A 25,000-nucleotide genomic window follows, 5' to 3' on the forward strand; every position below is an offset into this window, starting at 1 on the left:
AAAATCTTAAGTTTAATAAAATAATTCAATTCAATTTAGAAATTTTAAATAATAATTAAAGTTAAAAAATTATACATTAAATAATAATAAAGAAATAACGACTACAAAAAAGTAAATTAATAAATAAATAAAATTATAGTAATAAAATAAATATACATAAAATGTGTTATTTATTATTCAATGTTAATATACTGTAGCTAAAATAAAACAAATATATATATATATATATAAATTTAATATATATAAATTTTTTATTGTTTTACATTTATTTTTAGTTTTTTTTTAAATAATAAAAGGAGACCAAGTGGATTGATGATAACCAGTGAGTTATAAACTATTTTAAATGTTAATTATGTCGTTATTTAATTGTGATTTTCTCTTTAAAGTGATTCGCCAGTGTACAGGATCTGATTCAGCATCACTTTCTTTCTTTGTTTCCTTTTCACATCCTTATCAGAAGGAACAAAGACGCAAAGAAATGAAGAAAACACAGGCCAAAAAATAAAAAGAGGAATCGTAATTTGAGAAATGGGACGCACCATTCATCTTGGAATGAGTGCACATGAACACATCGTCTCTTTATACAGACATCTGAGATGTGCCAAATTTTTCACAGCGTATAAAATAAAAGCCTTGGTTATGTTCGCTGACGACAGGAAACACACAGGATGACCGAGCCGAGCAGATCTGACTTCGCTCCAATTGTTTTACAGCAAAGATCTCTCTTGCTTTTTTTATTTTTGGCCTTGTGTTTTACTAACTGTTCTGAGCTAAAGGTGAGATCTTTCCTCACGGTCTGATCCATGAGTGAAAGCAATTTCTGTTTTGTGGGAGAAAACATTCAAGGAACGTGAAGCTTTTTGACCTCATCACATCGCTGGGAACGGAGCCAAGTAAACTCGGCAGATAACATTCGCTCTTTTAGCTTCACATAAACTAAACCAACACTGGTGCAAGACTCAACACAGTCTTATTACATAACACACAAATGTAACTGGGGCAATTTCCAAGAATAAAGCAGACAATAAAAAGATGCTATCTGAAAGCAGGGGACAACAGAAAGAAGTTTGAGGGCTATATAAATATATAATATAAATATATTATATAATATAATATAAATGTAAATACACACACACACACACACATATACATATATACATATACATATATATATATATATATATATATATATATATATATATATATATATATATATATATACACACACACACACACATATACATATATACATATACATATATAGTGAGCGTCACACAATATAATAATAATCAAAAGTCGACTGGTTTTCTAAATAAATAAGTTTTTAATTTTCCTTTCCATCCAACCTACATACTGCTTTAAATAACATAATAAAGACTTTATGTAGCTTGGTAGCAAACCTGCCAATTCATTTCATCTAGCAACCATGACTACTGGCTTACACAATATGAGTTTACTGCTAGATCAACAGCTAGCGGACATGGCGAACTGTTAACTACATAAGAGTTGGCCTCCCTTTAGCTAGCATGCTAGCACCTTGACTTTGTAGTTTGCACAATATAATAGTTACAAGTTCTCTCTCTTTACAGCTAAGCAGGCTACTGCTTTACATGACATATAAAAGTGTAGCTAATGTTAGGTAGATAAAACAGTTAGCCAAGTTTGCTATGAAGCTATGTAAATTTTTATTAACCTTGACTAGCACTTTAGTGACAATAACAGTTCTTTATGAACAATATATAGCATCTTTCTTAAGTTTAAAATGTACCCCATAGTTTACTGAATGTTATGTAGGTAAAACATGTTTGCTATCAATCTATGTTGGACTAATTTTGACTAGCCGACCTTGACTAGCCTTGTAGTCATGACAACAGCAAAAATACAACAAAACATTCGTGCTCAAAGTGTTACAGTGTGAAATAAACGTACATAATTAAAATGAAGTCCAAAATAATATAATAAAAATTAGCAAATAATAATGAATATAACAAAAATAATAGCAGTGAAAGAAAATAAGATAACCTTTATAGGTATAAAAATAATGAAAAACAAACACGGCAGTAAATGCAAGCTAAATAATAAAAGCTAGCTAGAATTGAAAATGTGTTTTAAGGTCTTTAGTAGATAAAGGTTAGCTTTCGTTAAACTGGGTGCCATTTTAGAAGTAAAGCCTCATGGTAAATCATACAGGCTAATACCTTTAACAACATTAGGGTTGTCATAATTTTATCTAGCTTACTAGCTACCTTTTGGCTACTGAATACCACAACATAATAGCTTAATGTTAGGTAGCTTGCTTTACCGTCGTTTAATTACATAATACTAAGCATTAATACTAATACTTAAATAATAAATAATACTAATATTAGCTAGCTTATTTAAAAATTTGGCATGAGGCTAATGTTGGATAGAAAATTTTAGCCAAGCCCAAACTTAGCTTTAGACATTACCTCAGAATTGCTGTGGTAGCTAGCTAGCTAGCTTTACATTAATTAATTAGCTGAAATAAAATGGTGTGCCTTTATTTGGGGTTCAATTAATTTACACATGCTAATAGTTAAACTATGTGTTCAGTGCTAGCCCGAATGTGTGTAAACAAAGTTTTCAGACTGGGCATCCAGGCACACAATTAGCCCGCAGGCTACGTTACTGATTTAAAAGTTAGCATAGGCAGAAATTATAACAGTCGCCAGGGATCTGAAAGGTCAAGCCCCGAAGGCTCCAGACGCAACTATGGCGTTTCTGCTTGACCTAAAACATAATTAACAAACAGAAAATGGGCTAATGAGACAACCCAAGGACAAGTCAGGGCACACTGTACCCGTCCTTTTTCTTCCCTCAGAGACTCACTGCACAAATCAGACAAAAAGACCAAAACTCTGTCTGTGCTTTCAGTAAATAAACCCATTTTATTATACTTTTAATGGCTCTCAGTCAGTCCTGAGATTTCTACTACAACATTCAGTTATTTTCTTTTTAATCTGTAACATTTAGCCAAGTCAAAATAAAGGACAAGTGCAGTTCCTCCTCCTCTTGGAGCTGTTTAGGTTCTTTATAAAGCACCTCGGGTTGCTGAGGAACAGCCAGACAAAGCATTGAGCTTCAGAGTATTCAAACTATTTGGCTGCGTAATGGGGTTCAAAGTCTGCTTCCTTTAAAAACAACCAAAGCACAGAATATAAATCAGAGACACAGACGCAGAGCAGAGCGAAACCATTTAATGTGCAGAAAAATCAATCAAACCTCCTATTAATGCATCTTAGAAAATAAAAAGATTGGAGTAAATGATATCAAGCATTAGATCAAATAACCAGATCACGAGTACTTATTTTGCCTCAATTCAGTAAGTTTTTTTTTTTTATTTAATTTATCTTGAATAAGCAGGATTCAACAACGTCTAGCAAGACGTTCTACACAAAAACAAGGAAATAAAGTCATGCCTTAAACATCTGAGCTGGATCACATGACATAAGCATGGACATGCTTCTGTTCTTATGCAACCGATTCGAACAACTCATCTTTTATGTTGTTAAAAATTAAAAATGCAATGAATTAGTTCAAAGGTTCAAAATTAACATAGCTGGTGACTAACATGTTAATACCTGAAGGATAGAACACCGAAAAAGACGACGACGAAGAAGCCTTTTGTTGACAGTTTAATCACTCATAGTGCTTTATTTTTTTTTTTAAATAAAGAACATTGCATTTTTTACATTCATTTACATCTGCTATAACGTAAGAGATAGCAAGAGCTAACTGTAATTGTGACACAGAAGCCGCTTGGAGTCAGGTGAAGGGTCATTTATTAGTGCACACACGGTGTAAGTAATAAAATAATCAAGTTGATTGAGTCAATTGATTAAGCTAGTTCAGCTAAATCAATTGAGCTGAACCACCTCAGTAAGACCACAGCATTTACTTGGTACACCGTCTACAAACACCAACTCCTACAATAACCCACCCAGACTGACTGTGTGGGAGCCATTTTATTCTCTTAGTCCCGCCCCTGGATCTAACCATTCTAAAATTGGAACTGGTTCTCTCCTCTAACTATAGGAACATGGGCAACAATCATTGGCAACAACATATACATTAATGAAAATAAATAAACACAAACGCACAATTCAACACATGTCCAACCACCATTAAGACTTTCAACACCAAAACAATAAATTTTTATACAGGCATGAACTGGTGACCCATATGATGTCACACAAAAATGGCTGCTCAGCATGTTAAGTGTATAAAAGTCCCAGGTTGTATATTGCACAGGTTTGGTTCAGGACAATGGAAGCTGGTGAGTGTTTGCAATCTTTGTGTGTGTGTGTACTGTATATGTGTTGCCCAATAAATGATAGTAGTGATAGATGAAAACTTGTGTCTGTGGTTATTTCAAGTCAAAGTGCCTTGACAGGTCCTCAACATTAAATGCAACTCTAACAGGATAAATATCAGGAATAACAGGAATAAAACGCTGCCGTTTAATTATTTTGCAGTTACGTTTTTAATTCCTCCTAAATAATTTAGCATGCTAATAACCAGTCTGCTATATGTGACATGTTACAGTACATGCCAGAAGATGGTTCAAAAAGTAGTTGTTGGTTATTTTTTTTTGAAAATATGTTTGAAAAAAATTGCAAAAGAATTTAATGTAAAAATAAAAATCGCTAAATCAGCTTTAAATGAAAAATCAAAATCAGCTCATTATAATAAAATTATAAGGTCATTACTTTAAAGGGACGGGCCCAATCATGATTATAAAATTAACCCAATTGATCACAAGAAGTAAAAACAGTGATATAAATCCACTTTTTAAAGAACTCTGAGCAACCCAGTCTCGTTGAACTGTTTCTGTTGATTCTGTGCTCGTGAAAATGGAAAGCGTTGTGTTGTGATTTCTATCTTGTTGCTTCTGGTTGATTGAGGAATCCTGAGTTCTAAGTTTTGAAACTTACTGTTTACAGAAGAATCACTGAGCATGTGAAGAAAACACAACGCTATTTCAGCTCGCATCCTCAGGATATGGCCCACAATGGCGACACTACAGGAAGTGAGGTCAAATTTCTTTGCACTGTGGACTTCCTCATGACTGCTAGTGTATTGGATCCTCAGCGAGGTTTTTAATATTGCAAATGACTCGGTTGACCCGGAAGGAAGGATCAGATCCGGAAACATCCAGTGTAAATAAGTAAAATAGAAATTTATTTTACGAGTCAGAGATGAGCTCAGGGGAGACTTGGGGTCAGAAACGAGGATTTATCAGTGTGAGGTAGAAAATGGGTAGCTAGGCCTGTAAACAAAAACAATAAAAAAAAAAAATTTCAAAATGTAAATGTAACTACACTGCCGTATTTACCTTTATTTCCTCTTAGGAACATCAACGTATTAGACGTACATGTACAAGGTAGAGATTAAACAAAGGACTCCAGAGTTGCTACAGAAAAAAAAAAACGATTTAAAACATTCTTCTCTTATTAATTTTCAAATATAAATAATGACGTAGAACCATCCGTGAAACCAAAATGTCTAAGTGTGTTTAAACAATTAGTTAGTTAAAACATCAGTAACACACAACTGAAGTATTTACTTCATGATTTGTCAAGTCATAGGATTTTGCTGTTGTTTGGTTGATTTAATTAAATTAAGTAATTTAATCCAGTTCTGAGGATCATGCCAAGTATTTCTGCGCGTCTTCTCTTAGGCTGTGTAAATTTTTGTGCTTCTTCTTCTCTACAAGCTTCACATTTCCACTGATTGGCACTCTGTGATTTTCCCCCTCCACCCTTCCGAATGTCGTCCTTTCCAGACATTTTTATCTTACTCTGATTTTGATTACATCTGACGAGCGGTGTTGATTTTAACAGGTCTCTCTTGTATGCTAGCCCACACTAATTCACTCGTTCCAAGAGGCTCTCCTTGCCTGATCTTCAATCAAACATCGCCCTTATTAGCATAATTATCAACTTCTGCACCGGTTACACAAAACCGGCCATTATGCATCACAGCTGATTATTCAAGACATTAATATGCTCTCAACTCGGAGGCGTTCACGAGCCACGCTAACGACACCCACACTGCAGGAGCGGCCTAGCACCGGGGCTGGAAATGACAAAACACTATAACGCAACAGAAGAATGGCACAATTTAAATACTGATAAAGCTGGTACACGAGTGCCGTGCATCCGCAAAAGCATTAGCCTGCATTGTATCAGCAAGTCACCCGTTTTTTAATAATAGTAAAATAGAAAATTTAACTTATTATCCTTCCATAGATACATTTAATGCTGTGATCTGAAGTTGCTGTTCTAGAAAATAAATCAGCAGCTTCTGACCAAATACAACAGAGAATTCGGAGCATCCCGCAATATAATCAGAGCTACAGAGGCCAAGATAATACCAGGCTAAAGATTAACAAACATGGGTTCAGCCTTAGCTTAACTCTGGTTATTACTTGCAGTACCAGCATTTTTGGCTGGCTGTGTAAAATGTGCGATTCAATCAGATAAATCCGCTACTGTAAAAGATTAGCACTCTAATCAGGAATTCTAGGCAATAAAGTTGTAAAGCAGATCGTTCTCTGTGGATTTACTGTCCTGCATCCGTAATTCTGTTTGGTTGCTTTAGTGATTTGGTGCTTTTTCTTTTAATGAAGAAAAAAAATTACACTCAAATTGTTTTACAGACTTTTTTTAATAATTTTTTTAGCATTTTGTAAAAAGGGGTGTGACCTGTGTGAGAGTCTGCGTGAAGGAGGTGTGGCCTTTGTGTGTGAGTCTGAGTGAAGGAGGTGTGGCCTTAGTGTGTGAGTCTGAGTGAAGGTGATGTGGCCTTAGTGTATGAGTCTGAGTAAAGGAGGTGTGGCCTTTGTGTGTGAGTCTGAGTAAAGGAGGTGTGGCCTTTGTGTGTGAGTCTGAGTGAAGGAGGTGTGGCCTTTGTGTGTGAGTCTGAGTGAAGGAGGTGTGGCCTTTGTATGTGAGTCTGAGTAAAGGAGGTGTGGCCTTTGTATGTGAGTCTGAGTAAAGGAGGTGTGGCCTTTGTGTGTGAGTCTGAGTGAAGGAGGTGTGGCCTTTGTGTGTAAGTCTGAGTGAAGGAGGTGTGGCCTTTGTGTGTAAGTCTGAGTGAAGGAGGTGTGGCCTTTGTGTGTGGGTCTGAGTGAAGGTGATGTGGCCTTAGTGTGTGAGTGAGTAAAGGAGGTGTGGCCTTTGTGTGTGAGTCTGAGTGAAGGAGGTGTGGCCTTTGTGTGTGAGTCTGAGTGAAGGAGGTGTGGCCTTTGTGTGTGAGTGAGTAAAGGAGGTGTGGCCTTTGTGTGTGAGTCTGAGTGAAGGTGATGTGGCCTTAGTGTGTGAGTCTGAGTAAAGGAGGTGTGGCCTTTGTGTGTGTCTAAGTGAAGGAGGTGTGGCCTTAGTGTGTGAGTCTGAGTGAAGGAGGTGTGGCCTTAGTGTGTGAGTGAGTAAAGGAGGTGTGGCCTTTGTGTGTGAGTCTGAGTGAAGGAGGTGTGGCCTTAGTGTGTGTGTCTGAGTGAAGGAGGTGTGGCCTTTGTGTGTGAGTCTGAGTGAAGGAGGTGTGGCCTTTGTGTGTGAGTCTGAGTGAAGGAGGTGTGGCCTTTGTGTGTGAGTCTGAGTGAAGGAGGTGTGGCCTTTGTGTATTTTTGATCACCTTTGCCTTAATCTGAATGCAAGTTAAATGCATTTAAGCAAAAAAAACAAACAAGGTCCCCTGAGGTTCTCTGATATCTTCCAGTTTCTACTTTCCTTAGCTCACGATTAGTCTGTGTTTAATATAAACTCTCCATAAAAGAATCTTGCTTAATGGGGCAGAAAAAAGAAAGAGATCTCAGGCACATCTTCCACACAGTGGGATTAGCTAATTGGGCTTATGAGGCACTGGGTTTTAAAACTGCTTCAGTCACACACTGGGGCTTAAAGTGACACAGCAAAGCTTGGCAAACAAGATCAGCAAAACTAAATTTAGACCCACAAAGCCTTTAGGTAAGCGACAGAGTGAGAGAGCACATGTGAAGGGTCCATCTGGAGTCTAAACAAAAGTACGCATTTCAGTTTCCTTTTAAACCGCAAACTGGGTTTCGGAAAATGTGGCAACGTGAAAATGTTAGCGCAACACAGCAAACTTCTCTGACACTCCGTGTGGAAAAATACTTTGTCGTGCGAATTGTTACTACGTATAACGAAGTATTAAAATTTCATATCGAGATTTTATCTAAGCTTTCATCACTGTTTAGAATGTAATCATTTTAAGTCACTCATTCAGTCATGCATTACATCTCAGTCTCACGACATATCCAGAGCACCGGCTGCAAAGCAACACACACACACACACACACACACACACACACACACACACACACACACACAAAAAAAAACTATGCGCATGAGAGAGGCATGGCCTTTGTTTTTCAGTTCCAGTGAAGGAGGTGTTGCCTGCAGGTTCAGTTAAGAAGGCATGACGTGTGTGTGTGTCTGTCCGTCTCAGTGAAGGAGGCGTGACCTTTGCGTCTGTCTAAGCAAAGGAGGTGTGGCTTTTGCATCAGACCCAGTCAAGGAGGCGTGGCCTTTGTGCTTGTCTAAGTAAAGCAGGTGTGGCCTTTTGTGCGAAAGTCACAGTAAAGGAGGCCTAGCGTGTGTCATTCCCAGTGTTGGAGGCGTTCGCTTTAGTGTCAGTAAATATGGCATGACTTGCGTCAGTCACTTTCAGTTATAGAGGCGTTTTTTTTCCTGTATGCTTTATTTTTTGTCTTGTTTACCTAGTTAAAATGTAAAACAGATAATGAATAACCTGTTAGCAAACAAAATGTGTCTATCAATGGTTAATATAAACATTCATATAAATAACAGAGCTCACTGGAGTAACTGCACAGATAGACATTCATCATGTTTAACTGAAACGTGGTCAAGCTACGCATTCATGTTTATAGACTTTTAATCGGTGTAAAAGGCCAAACGGCCTGCGCTATGGAGATCAGAGGCCTGAAGAACTTACACTACCATAAAACCGCAAGCAATAAACATAAGACCTCACACATGGGGGCATATCTTATCTCGCTGTCGGCACTGTATCCTCTGACTCGGTCAGGAGCTATGAACGCCGGTGATGCTGTAACAAAACGATGATTGTGTATGATTATGTTTTGAGTAGCAAATTATCCATCTCGCATGTATGCAAGTAAAGACACGTCCCTCAGCACTCGCTACTCAAACAAGTTCTAACCTGGGAATGTGGGTCAAGCGTTTCCAGAGAAATGTAGCAGCAATGAAAAAATTCCGTAGTAAAATAATGAACAATGGGGTACCACGGTGAAGTTGATTATATTCCAATAACAGCATGACCTCCAAGTGTTTTACTCCTCGGTTTTAGATCACAGCAATCTGGCAACTTGTATTTATTAAAAGTAAACAGCAGATGTTACTTTTGGAACCTCCATAACACAATGTCATCAGAATGCTTGTTCGTTCTTTCTAACCTTTGGGATGTTGCTTCACATTAAACCATAGTGGTGGTGGTGCAAGACATAACCAAAGATGCCAGAAAGACTAAAAAAGACCTAATAATCTTATTAGCACACAAATCTGACACAAATATGAGGTTAGAGAATGAAAGATTGCCAAATGAGACTCGATTCTGATTGAGATGCTTACGACTGACATTAAACCTTTGTCTACACATAACTGCACAACCATGCGGAAACGTAGCTCTATACGTTCACGAAGAGCTGGAAGAAACATGAGCTCATGAGTGTGGCGTTCTGAATGGCTGCCTGCCATCGTCAGTGATGAAGTGGAATCCAATACCAGGCTCGTGTGTCCGCGTTAAGACTGCCAACATCCAAAACCTACAGCATGTGGGACGCCAGTATTGGGAGGCCAGAAAAGGGTTTCAAAATCTTCCATTGTATTCATTTTAAGCTCGACTAAAATAGCTAAAGGTGCTGGAGCGAATCAGAATGTTTTAGTTGCCATGCAGAAAAATACAGAACAATAGCTGTGTCCAAATATCCCCACCACTTTACTATACAGCAGGTGAAATGCATTACGCATAAGGAGTTGTAGGTAGGAAAGAAATACCTGACTGACCTTCTGCTTCCTCTAAAATTCTGCAGCACAGAACCAATGCACAATGCGCTATCCCATAACGCAACAAAACTGATGTGAAAGAGCCCTTAAAAATCAATCTTTTTAAGTACAGCTATAGCTTTAAAGAAGGAAAAAATGGTTGCGGGCTTTGCAGTTGAGCTGACATCATAGGTCACATGGCAACAGCAAGAGAATATAGAACATACGGATTGTATTTATATCACACATACTGATCAGTACGTACTCACATTTACGATGTGAATTGAATGTAGTATAAAGTTAATCAAATGCTGTTAATGAATCAAATGTGATAGGAAGGAAGTAAAGTAAACGCAGTAGTAATAAGAGCGAATACTGTTGGATGTGAAATGAATGTAGTAGGAAATGAAGCAAATGCGGTATTAAGTGAAGCAAATGGATTATGTAGTGTATCAAATGCAGTAGGTTATGAATCGACTGCGGTAGGTAGGGAATCAAATTCTGTAATGAATTAAATGCAGTTGTCACTTTCCCGATATATAAACTTTTTTCCCACGCTTTGAACCTTGCGGCTTAAACAATGACGCGGCTAATATATGGATTTTTCAATTTTTTTTTTTTTTTTCAAAAAACACATTCTGTGACGTGCTCAGTTTTTTTGGCAGCATGAAGCTTTCATTAGACCAATGAAATTGCCGAACGGGTTAACTCCGACAACGAAGGAGATGACTTCAGTGGTTTCAGAGCACAGGAGGAGGAAGATAGTGACCAATGACTTTCTTGGTAGGCTACAGTTTACTGCAAATTTTTTATTTATTGTTACAAGCCGTGTTTCGTTAAAGCCTGTGTAAAGTTAAAAGGTAGGCCAATGAGCAGAAAGGGGTGGGTCTTGTCAATATGGGCGGAGAGAGTGTTCAGTGCGCATGTGTGACATTAGCAGAAAGCGGTTTTAACATTGACGTGGAGGATAAAAACAAAGAAATAAAGAGAAGAAAGACTTACGATAAGGTAAGAAGTAGGACGTGTTAATATAGGATCAGCTTTCCAACGCTGGAGAGAACTGAAGGAGCAGGAAGTTGGTCACATATTCACAGACTGGAGTTTCCCGAGTCAATAACTCCTGAGCTAAACGCTGTTACTACACAAATAACACCTCTTTTCTATCGTAGTAATGTAGAGACGCAGCTACAACCGTGTTTTGTGTAGTAACATCGTTTAGCCTTTCTTTGCTTTCTTTCTTTGTTTTTATCCTCCATGTCAATGTTAAAACCGCTTTCTGCTAATGTCACACATGCGCACTGAACACTCTCTCCGCCCATATTGACAAGACACGCCCCTTTCAGCTCATTGGCTACACGTTTGTTTTGATTTTTGTTTTGATTTTTAGTTTGTCATTCCGACTCAGTTTTCTGAAGCATTTCTCAAAAATCGGAGACCCTGCCTTTAAATTGATCAATGTACCTGTAGGCACTTGCAGCTTATAGACAAGTGCGGCTTATTTATGTTCAAAATAATAATTTTTTTAAACTTCAGTGGGTGAGGCTTATATTCAGGTGCGCTCAATAGTCCGGAAATTACGGTGTATATATATATAATATATATATATATAAATAAAACAATTCTGGTTGCTAGTCATACTCAAACAATTAAATCTTTCTATATGTCAATAAAGAAGTTCACAGCAGAAACATCAGCCAAAGACTTTTTGTCAAGGACACAGAAGTTACACTGTAGTCTGTATTATGCAATTACCTAGTTAACTAGGTACATTGTGCTTGCTAACCTAGCTAGTCTAGTCTAGTTTCCTGGCAACCAAAAACAGAGCACTAAAGCAACAGATTGAACGACTTACTAATTAATAAATAAATAAATAAATGATTTGTCCATCAGGTCTCCTCAAAGTTTCGCTTTTTGGTGATTACATATGCAACCTATACACACAATAAATGGAAACACTGTACAAATCCCATTGGCCGTGGTTTGTGGAGCGAGGCCTACATACCAGCGTCTCTGTAAACAAGACGTCTGAGAACAAGATGTCTTAATCAGGTTCCTAATCAGCTCATGCTCTCAGCTGCACTCATCACACTCAAATAGGTTCAAGCAGAAGAAGGATTACCGGAATACGAAGAAGCCATGTTGGCAAGCTGTACTTAAAATATCACTGTTTTGGATTTACTTTCCACTATAGTTCTGGAGAAAAGGTCAGCGCTACAAGAGCTATTCAGTTCCACGAAGCATCATGGAGGCCACCGAGATGCTTTTCTTCAACAGCCCCCTTTTTTTTCCACTACAAAGAATGTCTCTGGCACGTCCGTCGCTTTGCTTTTCAGAAATAAGAATTCAGGGTGATTTACATTTCACAAGCCCTGACATTTCAGGAACGACGATGGAAGAATACAAGATCTCTGGGATCTTTGTTCAGCTGAGCATGAGGCATGATAGCAAGAGAATCAAAAAGTGAAATGTTTTAATAAATACCTGCTAGATTTAGTTCACGTTACTAAAACGTACTCAATATCGTCGTGCAATAAAAAGCAATACATTGATGTGTCTGTGCAACGCTTCAAAGGATAGAGGTCCGTCTCTTGTGGAACGATGTCATAATCTCTTCAAGGAACGAGACTAATGATCCCAATTTCTACAACAATTTGTGCAGTTTGGTGTTTTAGAATATTTTTATACCCACAGCTAGCGGTCTACAGTAATGGTCTAAACCTTATTCGATTTAATTAGCTTATCAGAAAGACGTCTGTAATCTCTAACAACCATAAAATGACCACAAAATCGAGTTTCTAGTCCGTTAAAATGCATTTCCTACAATCCCAGGTAACTGTAGTCATGTGATCACGCTCCATACACAATGTGGATACCAAGAGGCTACAGAGACAAGCTTATAACAGGCAAAATAAGTACTGTATATGGGGCCATCCTTAAAAATATTTTGGCTTGCAGTAACAGTAAAAAAAGGGTCGGTAGGTAGGTCTATATTTTTTTTTTCAAGTTGCAATGTAATAAAATAAAAAAAGTACAATTTTGGTGATGGTGATTACGTAGGTATGAATTTAAACAAATTAGCATATCGTGACGTCACTGACTGGGTCTTCAACCCGTGCCTTCGGGCGCATCGTTGCAAACCTCATCTTGATGAGACTTTATAGACTAGACAAGAGAAGGGATGGGAAAAGATCTGGGCACAGTTTTTCCAGAACTTTGTGCCAAGTTAAAGTGGTGTCGAACTGTTTTAATGTATTTTTTAGATGTATTATATTGCCCGAACCCGTATGACTTTGAACGGTGACCGCAAACATTTTGTTTACTGCAGCCGCAGCCATCATTACCAATCGCGAACCGTCGACTCCGACAGTGAATGAGAGGATGAGACGAAGCGAACACACAGGCCATAGTGTGACATCCGTTAACCAATAGTGTAAACATAGATGACGTCACGTTTTTTTATTTAAAAGAAAGAACGTAGTATACGTAGAACGTTGTATAGAACGTAGAACGTTGTATGTAGGCCTAGGCAATTTATATATTTACAATACTTACTAAAATATAATTAATATTATTTTTTGCTGTTGTATTAGTTGTTTGAAGAGTAAAAAAAAAATTGGTCGGTCTTAACGCAAATTTAGTGGGGGCACGGTGGCTTAGTGGTTAGCACGTTCGCCTCACACCTCCAGGCTCGGGGTTCAATTCCCGCCTCCACCTTGGTTGTGTGGAGTTTGCATGTTCTCCCCGTGCCTCGTGGGTTTCCTCCGGGTACTCCGGTTTCCTCCCCTGGTCCAAAGACATGCATGGTAGGTTGATTGGCACCCCTGGAAAATTGTCCGTAGTGTGTGATTGCGTGAGTGAATGAGAGTGTGTGTGTGTGCCCTGCGATGGGTTGGCACTCCGTCCAGGGTGTATCCTGCCTTGATGCCCAATGACGCCTGAGATAGGCACAGGCTCCCCGTGACCCGAGGTAGTTCGGATAAGCGGTAGAAGATGAATGAATGAATGAATGAATGCAAATTTACAACCGGCAAGTCGGTCGGACTTAAAGCAAAAAAATAAATAATTTGAGTCGGTCTTAAATTGACAGGGTCGGTCGGGTTACGGCAAACAAGAATATTTTTAAGGATGGCCTGGTCAAGTTCCTCTATTTTCTTTGTTTGTTTTGTGACTCAGGAAGTGTTTAATATATGATAGAGAATCACTCAATAAAGCAAGTAGGCACAATCAAACTGGAGGCAACATTTGAGACGTTTGATATCCCGACCCCAATAAAATGATCAGACTAGTGCAGAGTTCAGTGAAAACACTTTATTTATTCATTCATTCGTGTTTACTACAAGAGATACACAAGATTCGTTTGGCAAAAAGGCTTCTTGTATAACACTTTCAAGTTCATCGCTTGCGTGCATAGTTTGGACTGGTGTTCGTACATAATGTTTTTTATCCAAAAATCGAAAGAAATTTGCTGGTTTTATTTCCAAAAGCAAGCTGATAACCTAATTTTAAGCACCACAACCCTGAATAAAAAAATAAAAAAATAAATAATTAAACACTGTAAATGCAATCAATCATCAGTAACTGATTAAAGTCTATATGGTCTTTGTTTGTCTTTGGAGCTTCATATCTGATGCACTCACTTTCACACGAACATAAAAACCTTCCAATTGTACAATTTTGTTGTTGTTGAAGAAATTAACATCGTATTTATTATTCTTAATTTAAATGTTTTTTTGTTTTTTTTATTATTTTATCTTCTGGTCAAACATGATGCATCTTTACGTATGTGTATTGTGTAGTTGCAGGTTTTGCTTAATTAAATATATGCTTTTGTTGGTTTTTTTTTACCTGTTTTTCCATTTAGTATTTCTATATTGTTTTTAAGACATTTTAGATTAATGTTAATATTTTAGTAATATTTTATTTAGTACTATTTAGTTTTGTTGGGTTTTTTCTTAAGCAGAACATACAAATGTACAAATTTCAACTGTTTCATTTAGCATTTTCAAGACATTTTAGCTTTTATTGTTCTGCTTCGAGGAGCATGGTGGCTTAGTGGTTAGCACATTCGCCTCACACCTCCAGGGTTGGGGGTTCGATTCCCACCTCCGCCTTGTGTGTGTGGAGTTTGCATGTTCTCCCCGTGCCTCGGGGGTTTCCTCCGGGTACTCCGGTTTCCTCCCCCGGTCCAAAGACATGCATGGTAGGTTGATTGGCATCTCTGGAAAATTGTCCGTAGTGTGTGATTGCGTGAGTGAATGAGAGTGTGTGTGTGTGCCCTGCGAAGGGTTGGCACTCCGTCCAGGGTGTATCCTGCCTTGATGCCCGATGACGCCTGAGATAGGCACAGGCTCCCCGTGACCCGAGGTAGTTCGGATAAGCGGTAGAAAATGAGTGAGTGAGAGAGAGTGTTCATCCGAAGTATGTAACTTAGTGAGCCAGCATTAATGTATTCAATGTTAGAGATTTAAGCACTTATGTACGTCGCTCTGGATAAGGGCGTCTGCCAAATGCTGTAAATGTAAATGCTTCGATCTCAGAAGCAGATTTTCACGATACGACAGAGCGGTTCAATAATGATCAGTTTCATAACACTATCATGAATTTAAAAAAAATAAATAAATAAAGATTCATTTTGCAGGAAAAGATACAGACATACAATGTGATCCAATAATCTGAATTTTCATGTATATCAATATAAACAAATGAATTCCTTTATTGCTGAAAGTCAATTTCGCTGTTTTTCCCTCTGTTTGATAACCTTATACAGACCTTTAGTGGTTAAAGATGAAATCTGAGATGCATATGAACATGCGCTTGGGACATCTCAGAAATTAGTTTGATCCCAATGTTTACTTAAAAAAATAATTAATTATTCATGTTTTTTGCAACTTTTCTATGAAAATCTTGCCGCTAACAGGCTCAGGAAAAACAGAAAATCTTACAAAAAACTAGAAACTCTTAAAATCCTGAGGGTCTACTTTCATATGAGGGTCATATAAACCACCACTGAGGATAATACAGTGGCAGAAAGACTCCAGTTGCCATAGACACACCTCATAAACCTTTCATTTAACATTTGACCTTAATTAGACATGTTTACTCTAGGATATTCTGCTCATTAGTAAGTCACATGACCATGAATATGGACATGAACATGTGTAGGCTTTACCCATGCGAGCAAATCAATATCTTACCTAAACCCCTCAGGAAGAGGTCTCTTTTCTGGCCTTTTAAACATCATCTATATTTTATTGACTTTTCCCACAGGACAGAATGGAAGATTTAGCATCGTGTCAGTTCTGATATATAACGATGGAGTAGAAAGCGTATATTTACCTGAGGTTACTTTTACTGGCCATTTTCATACATACAGTATAAGACATTTGGAGCAAAATGGATTCGGCCCAAAATGCCAAAAGATGCTAGAAGATGGCAGAAATGACATCATCCCACATGATGTCACCGATATTTTAGAGAGTGATACATTATTTATTACGAGAGTGGCTGCTAAGACAACTGCCTTAAATGCAAATACGATTTTTTTTTTTCAGATATTTCATACATAATAACCAAAACACTTTAACAAGTCTAATAAACTATGTGGGGAAGTCGTAGCCTAATGGTTAGAGAGTCTGACTCCTAATCCTAAGGTTGTGGGTTCGCGTCTCGGGCCGGCCACAACTGAGGTGCCCTTGAGCAAGGCACCGAACCCCCCCAACTGCTCCCAGGGCGCCGCAGAATAAATGGCTGCCCACTGCTCCGGGTGTGTGTTCACGTTGTGTGTGTTCACTGCTGTGTGTGTGCACTTTGGATTGGTTAAATGCTGAGAACAAATTCTGAGTATGGATCACCGTACTTAGCCGTATGTCACGTCACTTTCACTTTTTACTAATAAACTATTATATTTTTATGTTACTTTTTGCCTTCTTATGATGCGTCTGGTTTAATTTTGGGAAAAATTGTATTTAAAACATACATTGTAAAATTGTTTAAAAGTGATTAGTAACAATCTTTTTTTAATGCAGTCACATGCTAAATTGTGATACATCATACTCAAAAAATATCATCGTCACACAACACAATGAGGTCACTGTACTGAACACTAACTATTTATCGAACACATTTTTAGCCAAGTGAACGATTTATGGGATTCAAACCATGCAAGCAAAGCAAAGCAGGGTTTCCCGCAGCGCTTTGCAGTTCGGGCGGCCTGCCTAAGCTGAGAAACCCTACCGAATTAAGTAGGTCGTCCAAAAAAAAAAAAAATACGCTGCACAAAAGGCCGTCAAGTGCATCTCGGAGAATAGAGCGGTCACGCTTCACACCGCTAGCGGGTACGCGCGCCACATGGCCGAAATGAGAGAAAGACGTGGTCCGTCACTGTCTGGAGGATAACTAGCCAGTTGATAAAACGCGTGTCCGTGAGGCTTATGTTTTGGGTTTATTTAAGCCTGTTATTGTATTAGTCTAAAGTTCTTGCACATTTAAAGTAAGTTAGCTGGTGATATTGTTGTTTGAGTTCTTCACCTGATAGCTAGGTTGCACGTACCTGTTTTTAATAATTGTTAAACGTAGTACAGAGTCTGTGGTCTATCTCACAAAGAAGCCCCGCCCCCGGGCCCCGCCCCCACGCCCAACCCTACCGCCTTAACTAACAAATTTTCTGCGGGAAACCCTGCAAAGGACTGCGAAACACACTGGAGGTTCCACTTGCCTGGTGTGTTCACCCCTGTGTACTGTTTTAAAGTATCTCGATATCTGATTATTATATCATCTAACCATAATATACTCAGTACCTTCAGGAGTTTTTTTTTGTGATTGATGTGTATAAAGTTTTTTCATTTAAATACGCTATGCGACTTGCAGAGATTTCTGTACTCTTTTGCAGAAGTCTACATGAATTGGCACAGGAATCTTCTTCTAAACTCCTACCAGTGAAGACATACAGTATAAGTAACGATGTTCTCCGAGAGCTCTACTCATGTTCCACGCACTTTGACTGAACGCATGTTGCGATGACGTCACACGACGCGTCTCGGCCCAAATCCACTAAAAATCCACAGTTAATTCGAGTCCGTTTGATTTGACGTCCATTTCTGCTATCACAAAACCATGAAATCATGGAAGGACTCTTTAAAGCAACGTATGATGAATTTAACAGACAGAAAGAGGGCTGAGAGAGAACCAACCTCCAATGTCTTCCATCAGAGAAACTCCCAACCTGGGAATTCCCAATCATATGAAAGCACTAAGATTTGAATATGATATTTTGAACACGCTTATCTGACGCTCTATGACAAGGTTACAAAATCCAGTAACGCAATGAATTCCATTCATCCTCCTAAGTAACGGAAGAGATGTAACGAATTCATACGTTTCTGTTAAAAAAAAAAAACGTTTCAGATGTTCCTCATGAGCATTCCAACAAACCAGAGTTATTCGCACACAGACATGTTTATAAAACCCCATGAAAACAGCGTGTGACTGTAATCGTAATAAGCAGCAATATAATCCCAGAGAACAACCAGAGCACTGCACAGGTCACTAAAAAAGAAAATAATTAGGGGAAGAAAAAAAAATTTAACATGGAGTCATGAAGGAAGGCTTCATGCTGAGTGCTCTTGGGAAGGTCAGGTTACTCCACTGTGTACGAGATGAGCCAGTGTGTGTGTGTGTGTGTGTGTGTGTGTGTGTGTGTGTGTGTGTGTGTGTGTGTGTGTGTGTAAAAAAACGCTTCTTTCAGGGCACTGGCTACACATTCAACACTCAACACAACAACAGCATGTGACTCCACTTACAAGGCACAGTGAGAGACCCAGAGCTACGGACACGCTCAGAAACAGCACAAAGACCCCCTCCTCGGAGCGATAGCGATTATGAAAATCACTAGCTTACTGGAAACGCTACAAATATCACGGCGCCTCCAGAACAGGCGTGTTAAGATAAATGAAAGCCACCAGATGACAGCCTGAAGCAGCGTTTTAACAAGTGATACCGAAGCAGTTCTGTTTCTTTGCTTACAGATAAATATTAGCGCAATGGGCCAATTAGCATAGCGTGGTGACTTGAAGTGGCCTGTCAGCTGATAAGCACTTTTCTTTAAAAAAAAGAAAAGATTAAAAAAAAAAGCCCAACAATGAAGGAAACGAGATCAGGAAGCTAATTTCTAAAATAACACCCCAGTTATTTCCCTGCCACTTTGGCCTTTCCTATGCATTTCCTTTCCCTGCTTAAGACATCAAGCATGCCATCTGTCCAGAAGGACCACCCCTTAATCATCTCTGCATCCCTACAATTCAAAGCCTCGGACCTCATAGAAAAAAAACACTGTCTCTTGACGTCAACTGGTATTTTTTTTTAACCCAGCAGGGACTCCACCATTTCTATGACTGGCGGGTCCAGGTCACTGACCCTTTGGACGTACGACTGCCTTCTGAAACATCCTGTAAAGCTCCTAAAAGCATCCAGAAGCTTTTCACCTGCTAGCCTCCTGCCAATTCCCAAGGCAGCATGTTTCTCCTGCAAGATTAGCACATTCATGTGGCGCATTAATGCCGGCTGAAAAGACTCTGTGCTGCAGTAAAGAAGCCGCCAAATCCATTAGTTCACCCAGCCTTAGCTCCTGCAATTTAGACTTTACATCATGCATCTCCAGAGCACCGTCCAGATACGGACAGCAAATTAGAGTTTGCTGTGGTGTTTCGAGACTTCTGAAGATCTGAATCCGAGCGCAGGAAGCAAGCTGAAATGGCGAGTCTGCTGAATTCTGGCCAAGCCTGAGCACAGCAGTATGACTCCATCAGTCAGCGAGAGCAGATGCAGGATATCGCGTAATCGCTGGACAAGGCAGCTGTGCTGAAACTTCAGCAGCGCCATTTGCTTTCATTAAAAAACCCCAAGCTGATCAATTGTAGTGTGGTGCCTGTTTAATTTGTCTAATTAGAAGAGCATTTTAAAGTCACCAAGTCTTCATATCTACAAATTGGCATCACATCAGCAAACCTCGTTAAAGATATAAGGCATCGGACATCACGGTTGCCTCTGCCAAAAAGATTGAATGTTCCAGCATGACAAAGATCCAAAGCACCTTGAATGCTTGAATGACCACAGAATCAGGATCACGGCCATCCCGGTTCTCTGAAAACCTGTGGCGTGAGAGATTCCTGGAGAGATTCCAAGACCTTGGAAGATCTGGACAGACAGAATCTGTATCAAGGAGAGATCTCGCAGTGCCAATAATTGTGCCATGTTCTTTTACAACATTCTTTACACATCTTAACAAATCATTTGGGAACCGACAAGAGCTACTGTACTCAATCAAAATGTACAGCCTGAATATGACCTATACAAAATAAGTATCACACCGATCGCCAATCAGTATCTCTTTGTATTGTCAGTACAATACAAAAAAAATTACTTTATACAATGCTTACATCTAATACATACCTATTTTATACAAGCCACGGATTTTAAAGCTCCTGACAAAGCAGCTCACATGCTGCCTCCCCCATCCCTACAACTGTCCTTTAATTGGTATTGATCAAGCCTGCCTATTGTTGTCCATATCGGTGAGCCACCTAACCATTACGGTCAATGCAACTAGACACAATTACACTTAAAAGTAAACTACTTAAAATGTTAATAAGGTAAAAATCCATTAATTCAGTTCTTGTGTTTGTTTTGGATGGGTACAGAAGGTTGCTGAATGTGTGACATCTCATGTAGTATGAAATAAATCTCCATAATCGTGTAGGAGAAACCATCCTTCAGGAAGCCTATTAAAAGATTATATCTGGATAATACAAGAACCTGAATGGGTCAGACTACACAGCATGGTATGGCATGGCATGGCTTGCAACTATGGGTCTGCGATGCAATGCAATGCACCGAGACAGCATTCGTGTTGCCATTTTCAGATAAAAAAAGAACCGATATTTCTGTATATTGTCCTGAATCGGTTGCAGCATAGGCGCTGAGGATTGCAGGCCAGGATTGCAATGAAAGAGTGAGGCAATTTTCCATGGTACAACCTGCTACATCACATACATCCTGCAGCTGCATCAGAAGAACACACAGTGATGTCTGTTGCAGGATGTGAAGCGTATAAGAAAGGCTAGAAAGTGTGTACATAAATATAAAGACGAAAGACCTGCAGATGTGGCTGAAATTTATATGTATACTTTATTTTCTTTTGAGATGTACCAGCTTTGCAAAAATGACTATGATTTTGACTGAGTGGTCACACACACACACACACACACATCACACACTAATATATATATGTATATATATGCGCATATACACACACAGACACACTAATATATATATATATATATATATAAATATATATATATATATATATATATATATATATATATATGCATACACACACACTTACAAATACCTACATATATACAAACATGTAAGAGAGTAAGAGAGTAAGAGAGAGAGAGAGAGAGAGAGAGAGAGAGAGAGAGAGAGAGAGAGATTGTGTGTGTGTGATATACATTTGTGTAATATGATTAGTGCTCCTGACCTGTTGCGTCCTCTCGGCCGGGTTCAGCATCACCGCCTGCCTAAAGCTGTTGTCCACATAAGACGCCATTGTGTCCGATGTGAAAGCGCGTGAAGATTCCGTGTGATCGTGTCGGTGTGCGCGTCTCAGCCCGGCCCGTGTGTGGAGGCTCGTTCCCCGGGACACGGCCTGCTGCGCCCCCGGGGCTTCGCTCTCTCTCTCTCTCTCTCTCTCTCTCCCGGCCCGATCCGATCCGATCCGATCCGATCCAAACAACTGATGTTTTTAAAACAGGAATAAATAAACAAAGCCCCTGCAGCGGCACACCTCTACCTGTCTTTGCCGTGTGGTTTAATGCGTGAAAATGTCCTGGTGCGTCTGTTTTCTGTTGCACAAAGCCTGCATGAAGTGCGTTTCCCTCCCCGCTGATCTCCGGTTCTCACGACGCGTTACAAGGGGAAAGAAATCCACCAGGACAAGTTTCCGTCCGATTCCGTGAAAGCGTCAAACAGCGCAGGGATTCATGCGTAATTCAGCTTGTTAAAAAGTGACAGACTGTTGTGTGTTTCCCCCCCACCATGGTGACCGGCGAGCGCGCATGATCGTCCGGGAGCGCGCAGAATGGGCGAGACCGGAGGTGCACAATAACGGGAGTGGAACAATGCACACAGACTTACTGAGCTTTGCCGCCATCCACCGAGCACTTCATATAACTACAGTCTCAGCACAGGCTGATTCACCGAGCACTTCATATAACTACAGTCTCGGCACAGCCTGATTCACCGAGCACTTCATATAACTACAGTCTCGGCACAGCCTGATTCACCGAGCACTTCATATAACTACAGTCTCGGCACAGCCTGATTCACCGAGCACTTCATATAACTACAGTCTCAGCACAGGCTGGTTCACCGAGCACTTCATATAACTACAGTCTCGGCACAGCCTGATTCACCGAGCACTTCATATAACTACAGTCTCAGCACAGGCTGGTTCACCGAGCACTTCATATAACTACAGTCTCAGCACAGCCTGATTCACCGAGCACTGCATATAACTACAGTCTCAGCACAGCCTGATTCACCGAGCACTTCATATAACTACAGTCTCGGCACAGCCTGATTCACCGAGCACTTCATATAACTACAGTCTCGGCACAGGCTGATTCACCGAGCACTTCATATAACTACAGTCTCGGCACAGGCTGATTCACCGAGCACTTCATATAACTACAGTCTCAGCACAGGCTGATTCACCGAGCACTTCATATAACTACAGTCTCAGCACAGCCTGATTCACCGAGCACTTCATATAACTACAGTCTCAGCACAGCCTGATTCACCGAGCACTTCATATAACTACAGTCTCAGCACAGCCTGATTCACCGAGCACTTCATATAACTACAGTCTCAGCACAGCCTGGTTCACCGAGCACTTCATATAACTACAGTCTCAGCACAGCCTGATTCAATTTCTTCTATAAGATCTCAGCATATTGTACATACCAGTTTCACACACACACACACACACACACACACATACACACACACACACACAAAGCTACACTATATGACCAAAGGATTTGGACACCTGACCATCACACCTATATGTGATTTTTCTTCAACTCCAACTGGCTTTCTATGAATGTCATCGTATGCTATAGCATTACAATTTCCCTTCACAAGAATTTAGAGGCTCAAACGTGTGCCTCCATGAAGACATTGTGTGTGAAGGTGGGAGTGAAAGAATACAAGTTGCCGGCACAGAGCCCTGACCCCAACCTCACTAAACACCTTTGGGATGATCTGGAACACCCACTGAACCCTAGGCCTCCTCACCCAACATCATTGTCTTATCTCAGCCATGTTCTTGTATGAATGAACTCACACAAACCCGGACAGCCGCGTTCTCAGAAGGGTCGAGTTTATTATAACAGCAAGAATACTCTTTAATAGTCATATTATACTATTTCAAATCATTTCTATTTCAGATAGGATCAATTCAAGATAAACATGAAGATCAATAGACAAGGCAAGCATCGAACATTAGCTTGGTTTTAATGTTTGAGAGTAGAGTACACTCATAAATAAACCATTGAGCCAGCAAACCATGACACTGTTACAGCCCTGTGTGAACCCCATGGCAACTGTGGTCTCCATGGTAACCAGAGATAACCCCATAGTGTTCTCTTATCCTCCTCTTACACTCACCTGGACTTCTGAGCAGGTGACTGATAGGAGCGATGAGAGGGAAAGACTGCAGAACTAATCCTACTCGGCGAGGAGTCGGGCAAAGAATCCTCTTTACAGGTAAACTCCCCTTAGTTAGTTTGGTTGTGTTTGGCTGTTTTGTTTAGTTGGGTTTTTTTTTTTACCAGCTAACTAATAAGTACGGTCCTATCTCAAAATCCACTGCACTTAAATCTGTTATTACAACAATTTTTTGGTTGATAATTATGACATTTAAAAAAATCTAATTGTGTGTGTGTGTGTGTGTGTGTGTGTGTGTGTGTGTCTTGTCTGTCTATTTAAAATAACTAAAATGTATCCAACTAAAAGTTTCTCAGGGGTTCTTTGGAGACATAAGGGGCCAGATTTAGCATCCTAATGAGGTTCTACTTGAAATTACTCTGTTGCAGGGTTCTACACAATGATAGGGTTCTCCTAGAGTAACAAACCTAATAATGTTTTGGTAGTTTTGCTGTATGCTTTAATTAACCTCCTCTATCAGTCACAACCCTTGAAGGTTCCATACATTAATATCTGTCTGTTTATCTGCCTATCTACTCCTATTTAAATCATAATCTTTAAAGCATCCTTACATCAACTGTTCTTGTCTCTTAACATCTAATACCTGATACCTATCATTTGTACTCATCTTGATGCACTATGCTTTGAACACAAACAGCTTTCACTAATGCTTTGTAAATGCTGCTCTGTAGGACCTGATGGCATTGGGAATTACAGAGTCAGACTGTGTGATTTCCCCCATAGCATCGGCATCGGCGCCTTGTCCTCGGAGGCCACAGGGGATTTAAATTACCTCTTCCGTCATGCACCATGTGCATTACCATGGCTGCCCAAGCACTGCTACGTTGGAGGAGTGGGATGGGGCATTGAGCATGGACTCAGACTCAATGCCAGATCTTTACTCAGCAACACACAGATCAAGGTTGGTTGTGTGAAATATGGAAGAAACAAAATGCTACCCCATTTAACCAATCAGAATCAAGAAAGTAGCGCTGTGGTATAAATGTAGTTCACCTAGCATACTTTCCCTTTGCTTTGTCTTTCTATATCAGCGTTCTGAGTTTCGCTCGGTCATGGAGGACAAGATATCTCAGATATTTCAGACCTCATGGTAAGCCCCACACAGATAAACCTCCCAGAAAGACTGAAATTAGATTACCAAGACTCAA

General features: G+C 39.6%; 2 protein-coding genes across 8 annotated transcripts in view; one reads left to right on the plus strand and one right to left on the minus strand.

The window, feature by feature from the left end:
* rapgef2b (Rap guanine nucleotide exchange factor 2b) overlaps positions 1-22,218 on the minus strand; it is a 110,827-nt gene extending 88,609 nt beyond the window's left edge. For 5 of the 7 annotated variants that reach the window (XM_060885299.1, XM_060885301.1, XM_060885303.1 and 2 more), the window contains exon 1: positions 21,604-22,218. In XM_060885299.1, the coding sequence (XP_060741282.1) occupies positions 21,604-21,672 (69 nt within the window). In that variant the 5' untranslated portion in view covers positions 21,673-22,218. The remainder of the gene's footprint in view (positions 1-21,603) is intronic. The other 2 variants (XM_060885302.1, XM_060885300.1) reach the window with 1 other exon arrangement.
* A 1,596-nt stretch (positions 22,219-23,814) lies between these two features.
* Positions 23,815-25,000, plus strand: part of LOC132855982 (protein SPMIP2) — a 1,786-nt gene continuing 600 nt past the window's right edge. The window contains exons 1-3 of the mRNA XM_060885308.1: positions 23,815-23,891; positions 24,524-24,753; positions 24,884-24,942. Of these exons, the coding sequence (XP_060741291.1) occupies positions 23,825-23,891; positions 24,524-24,753; positions 24,884-24,942 (356 nt within the window). The 5' untranslated portion in view covers positions 23,815-23,824. The remainder of the gene's footprint in view (positions 23,892-24,523; positions 24,754-24,883; positions 24,943-25,000) is intronic.

The sequence above is a fragment of the Tachysurus vachellii genome, chromosome 13, assembly GCF_030014155.1.
Source record: "Tachysurus vachellii isolate PV-2020 chromosome 13, HZAU_Pvac_v1, whole genome shotgun sequence".
In the NCBI taxonomy this organism is placed as follows: Eukaryota; Metazoa; Chordata; class Actinopteri; order Siluriformes; family Bagridae; genus Tachysurus; species Tachysurus vachellii.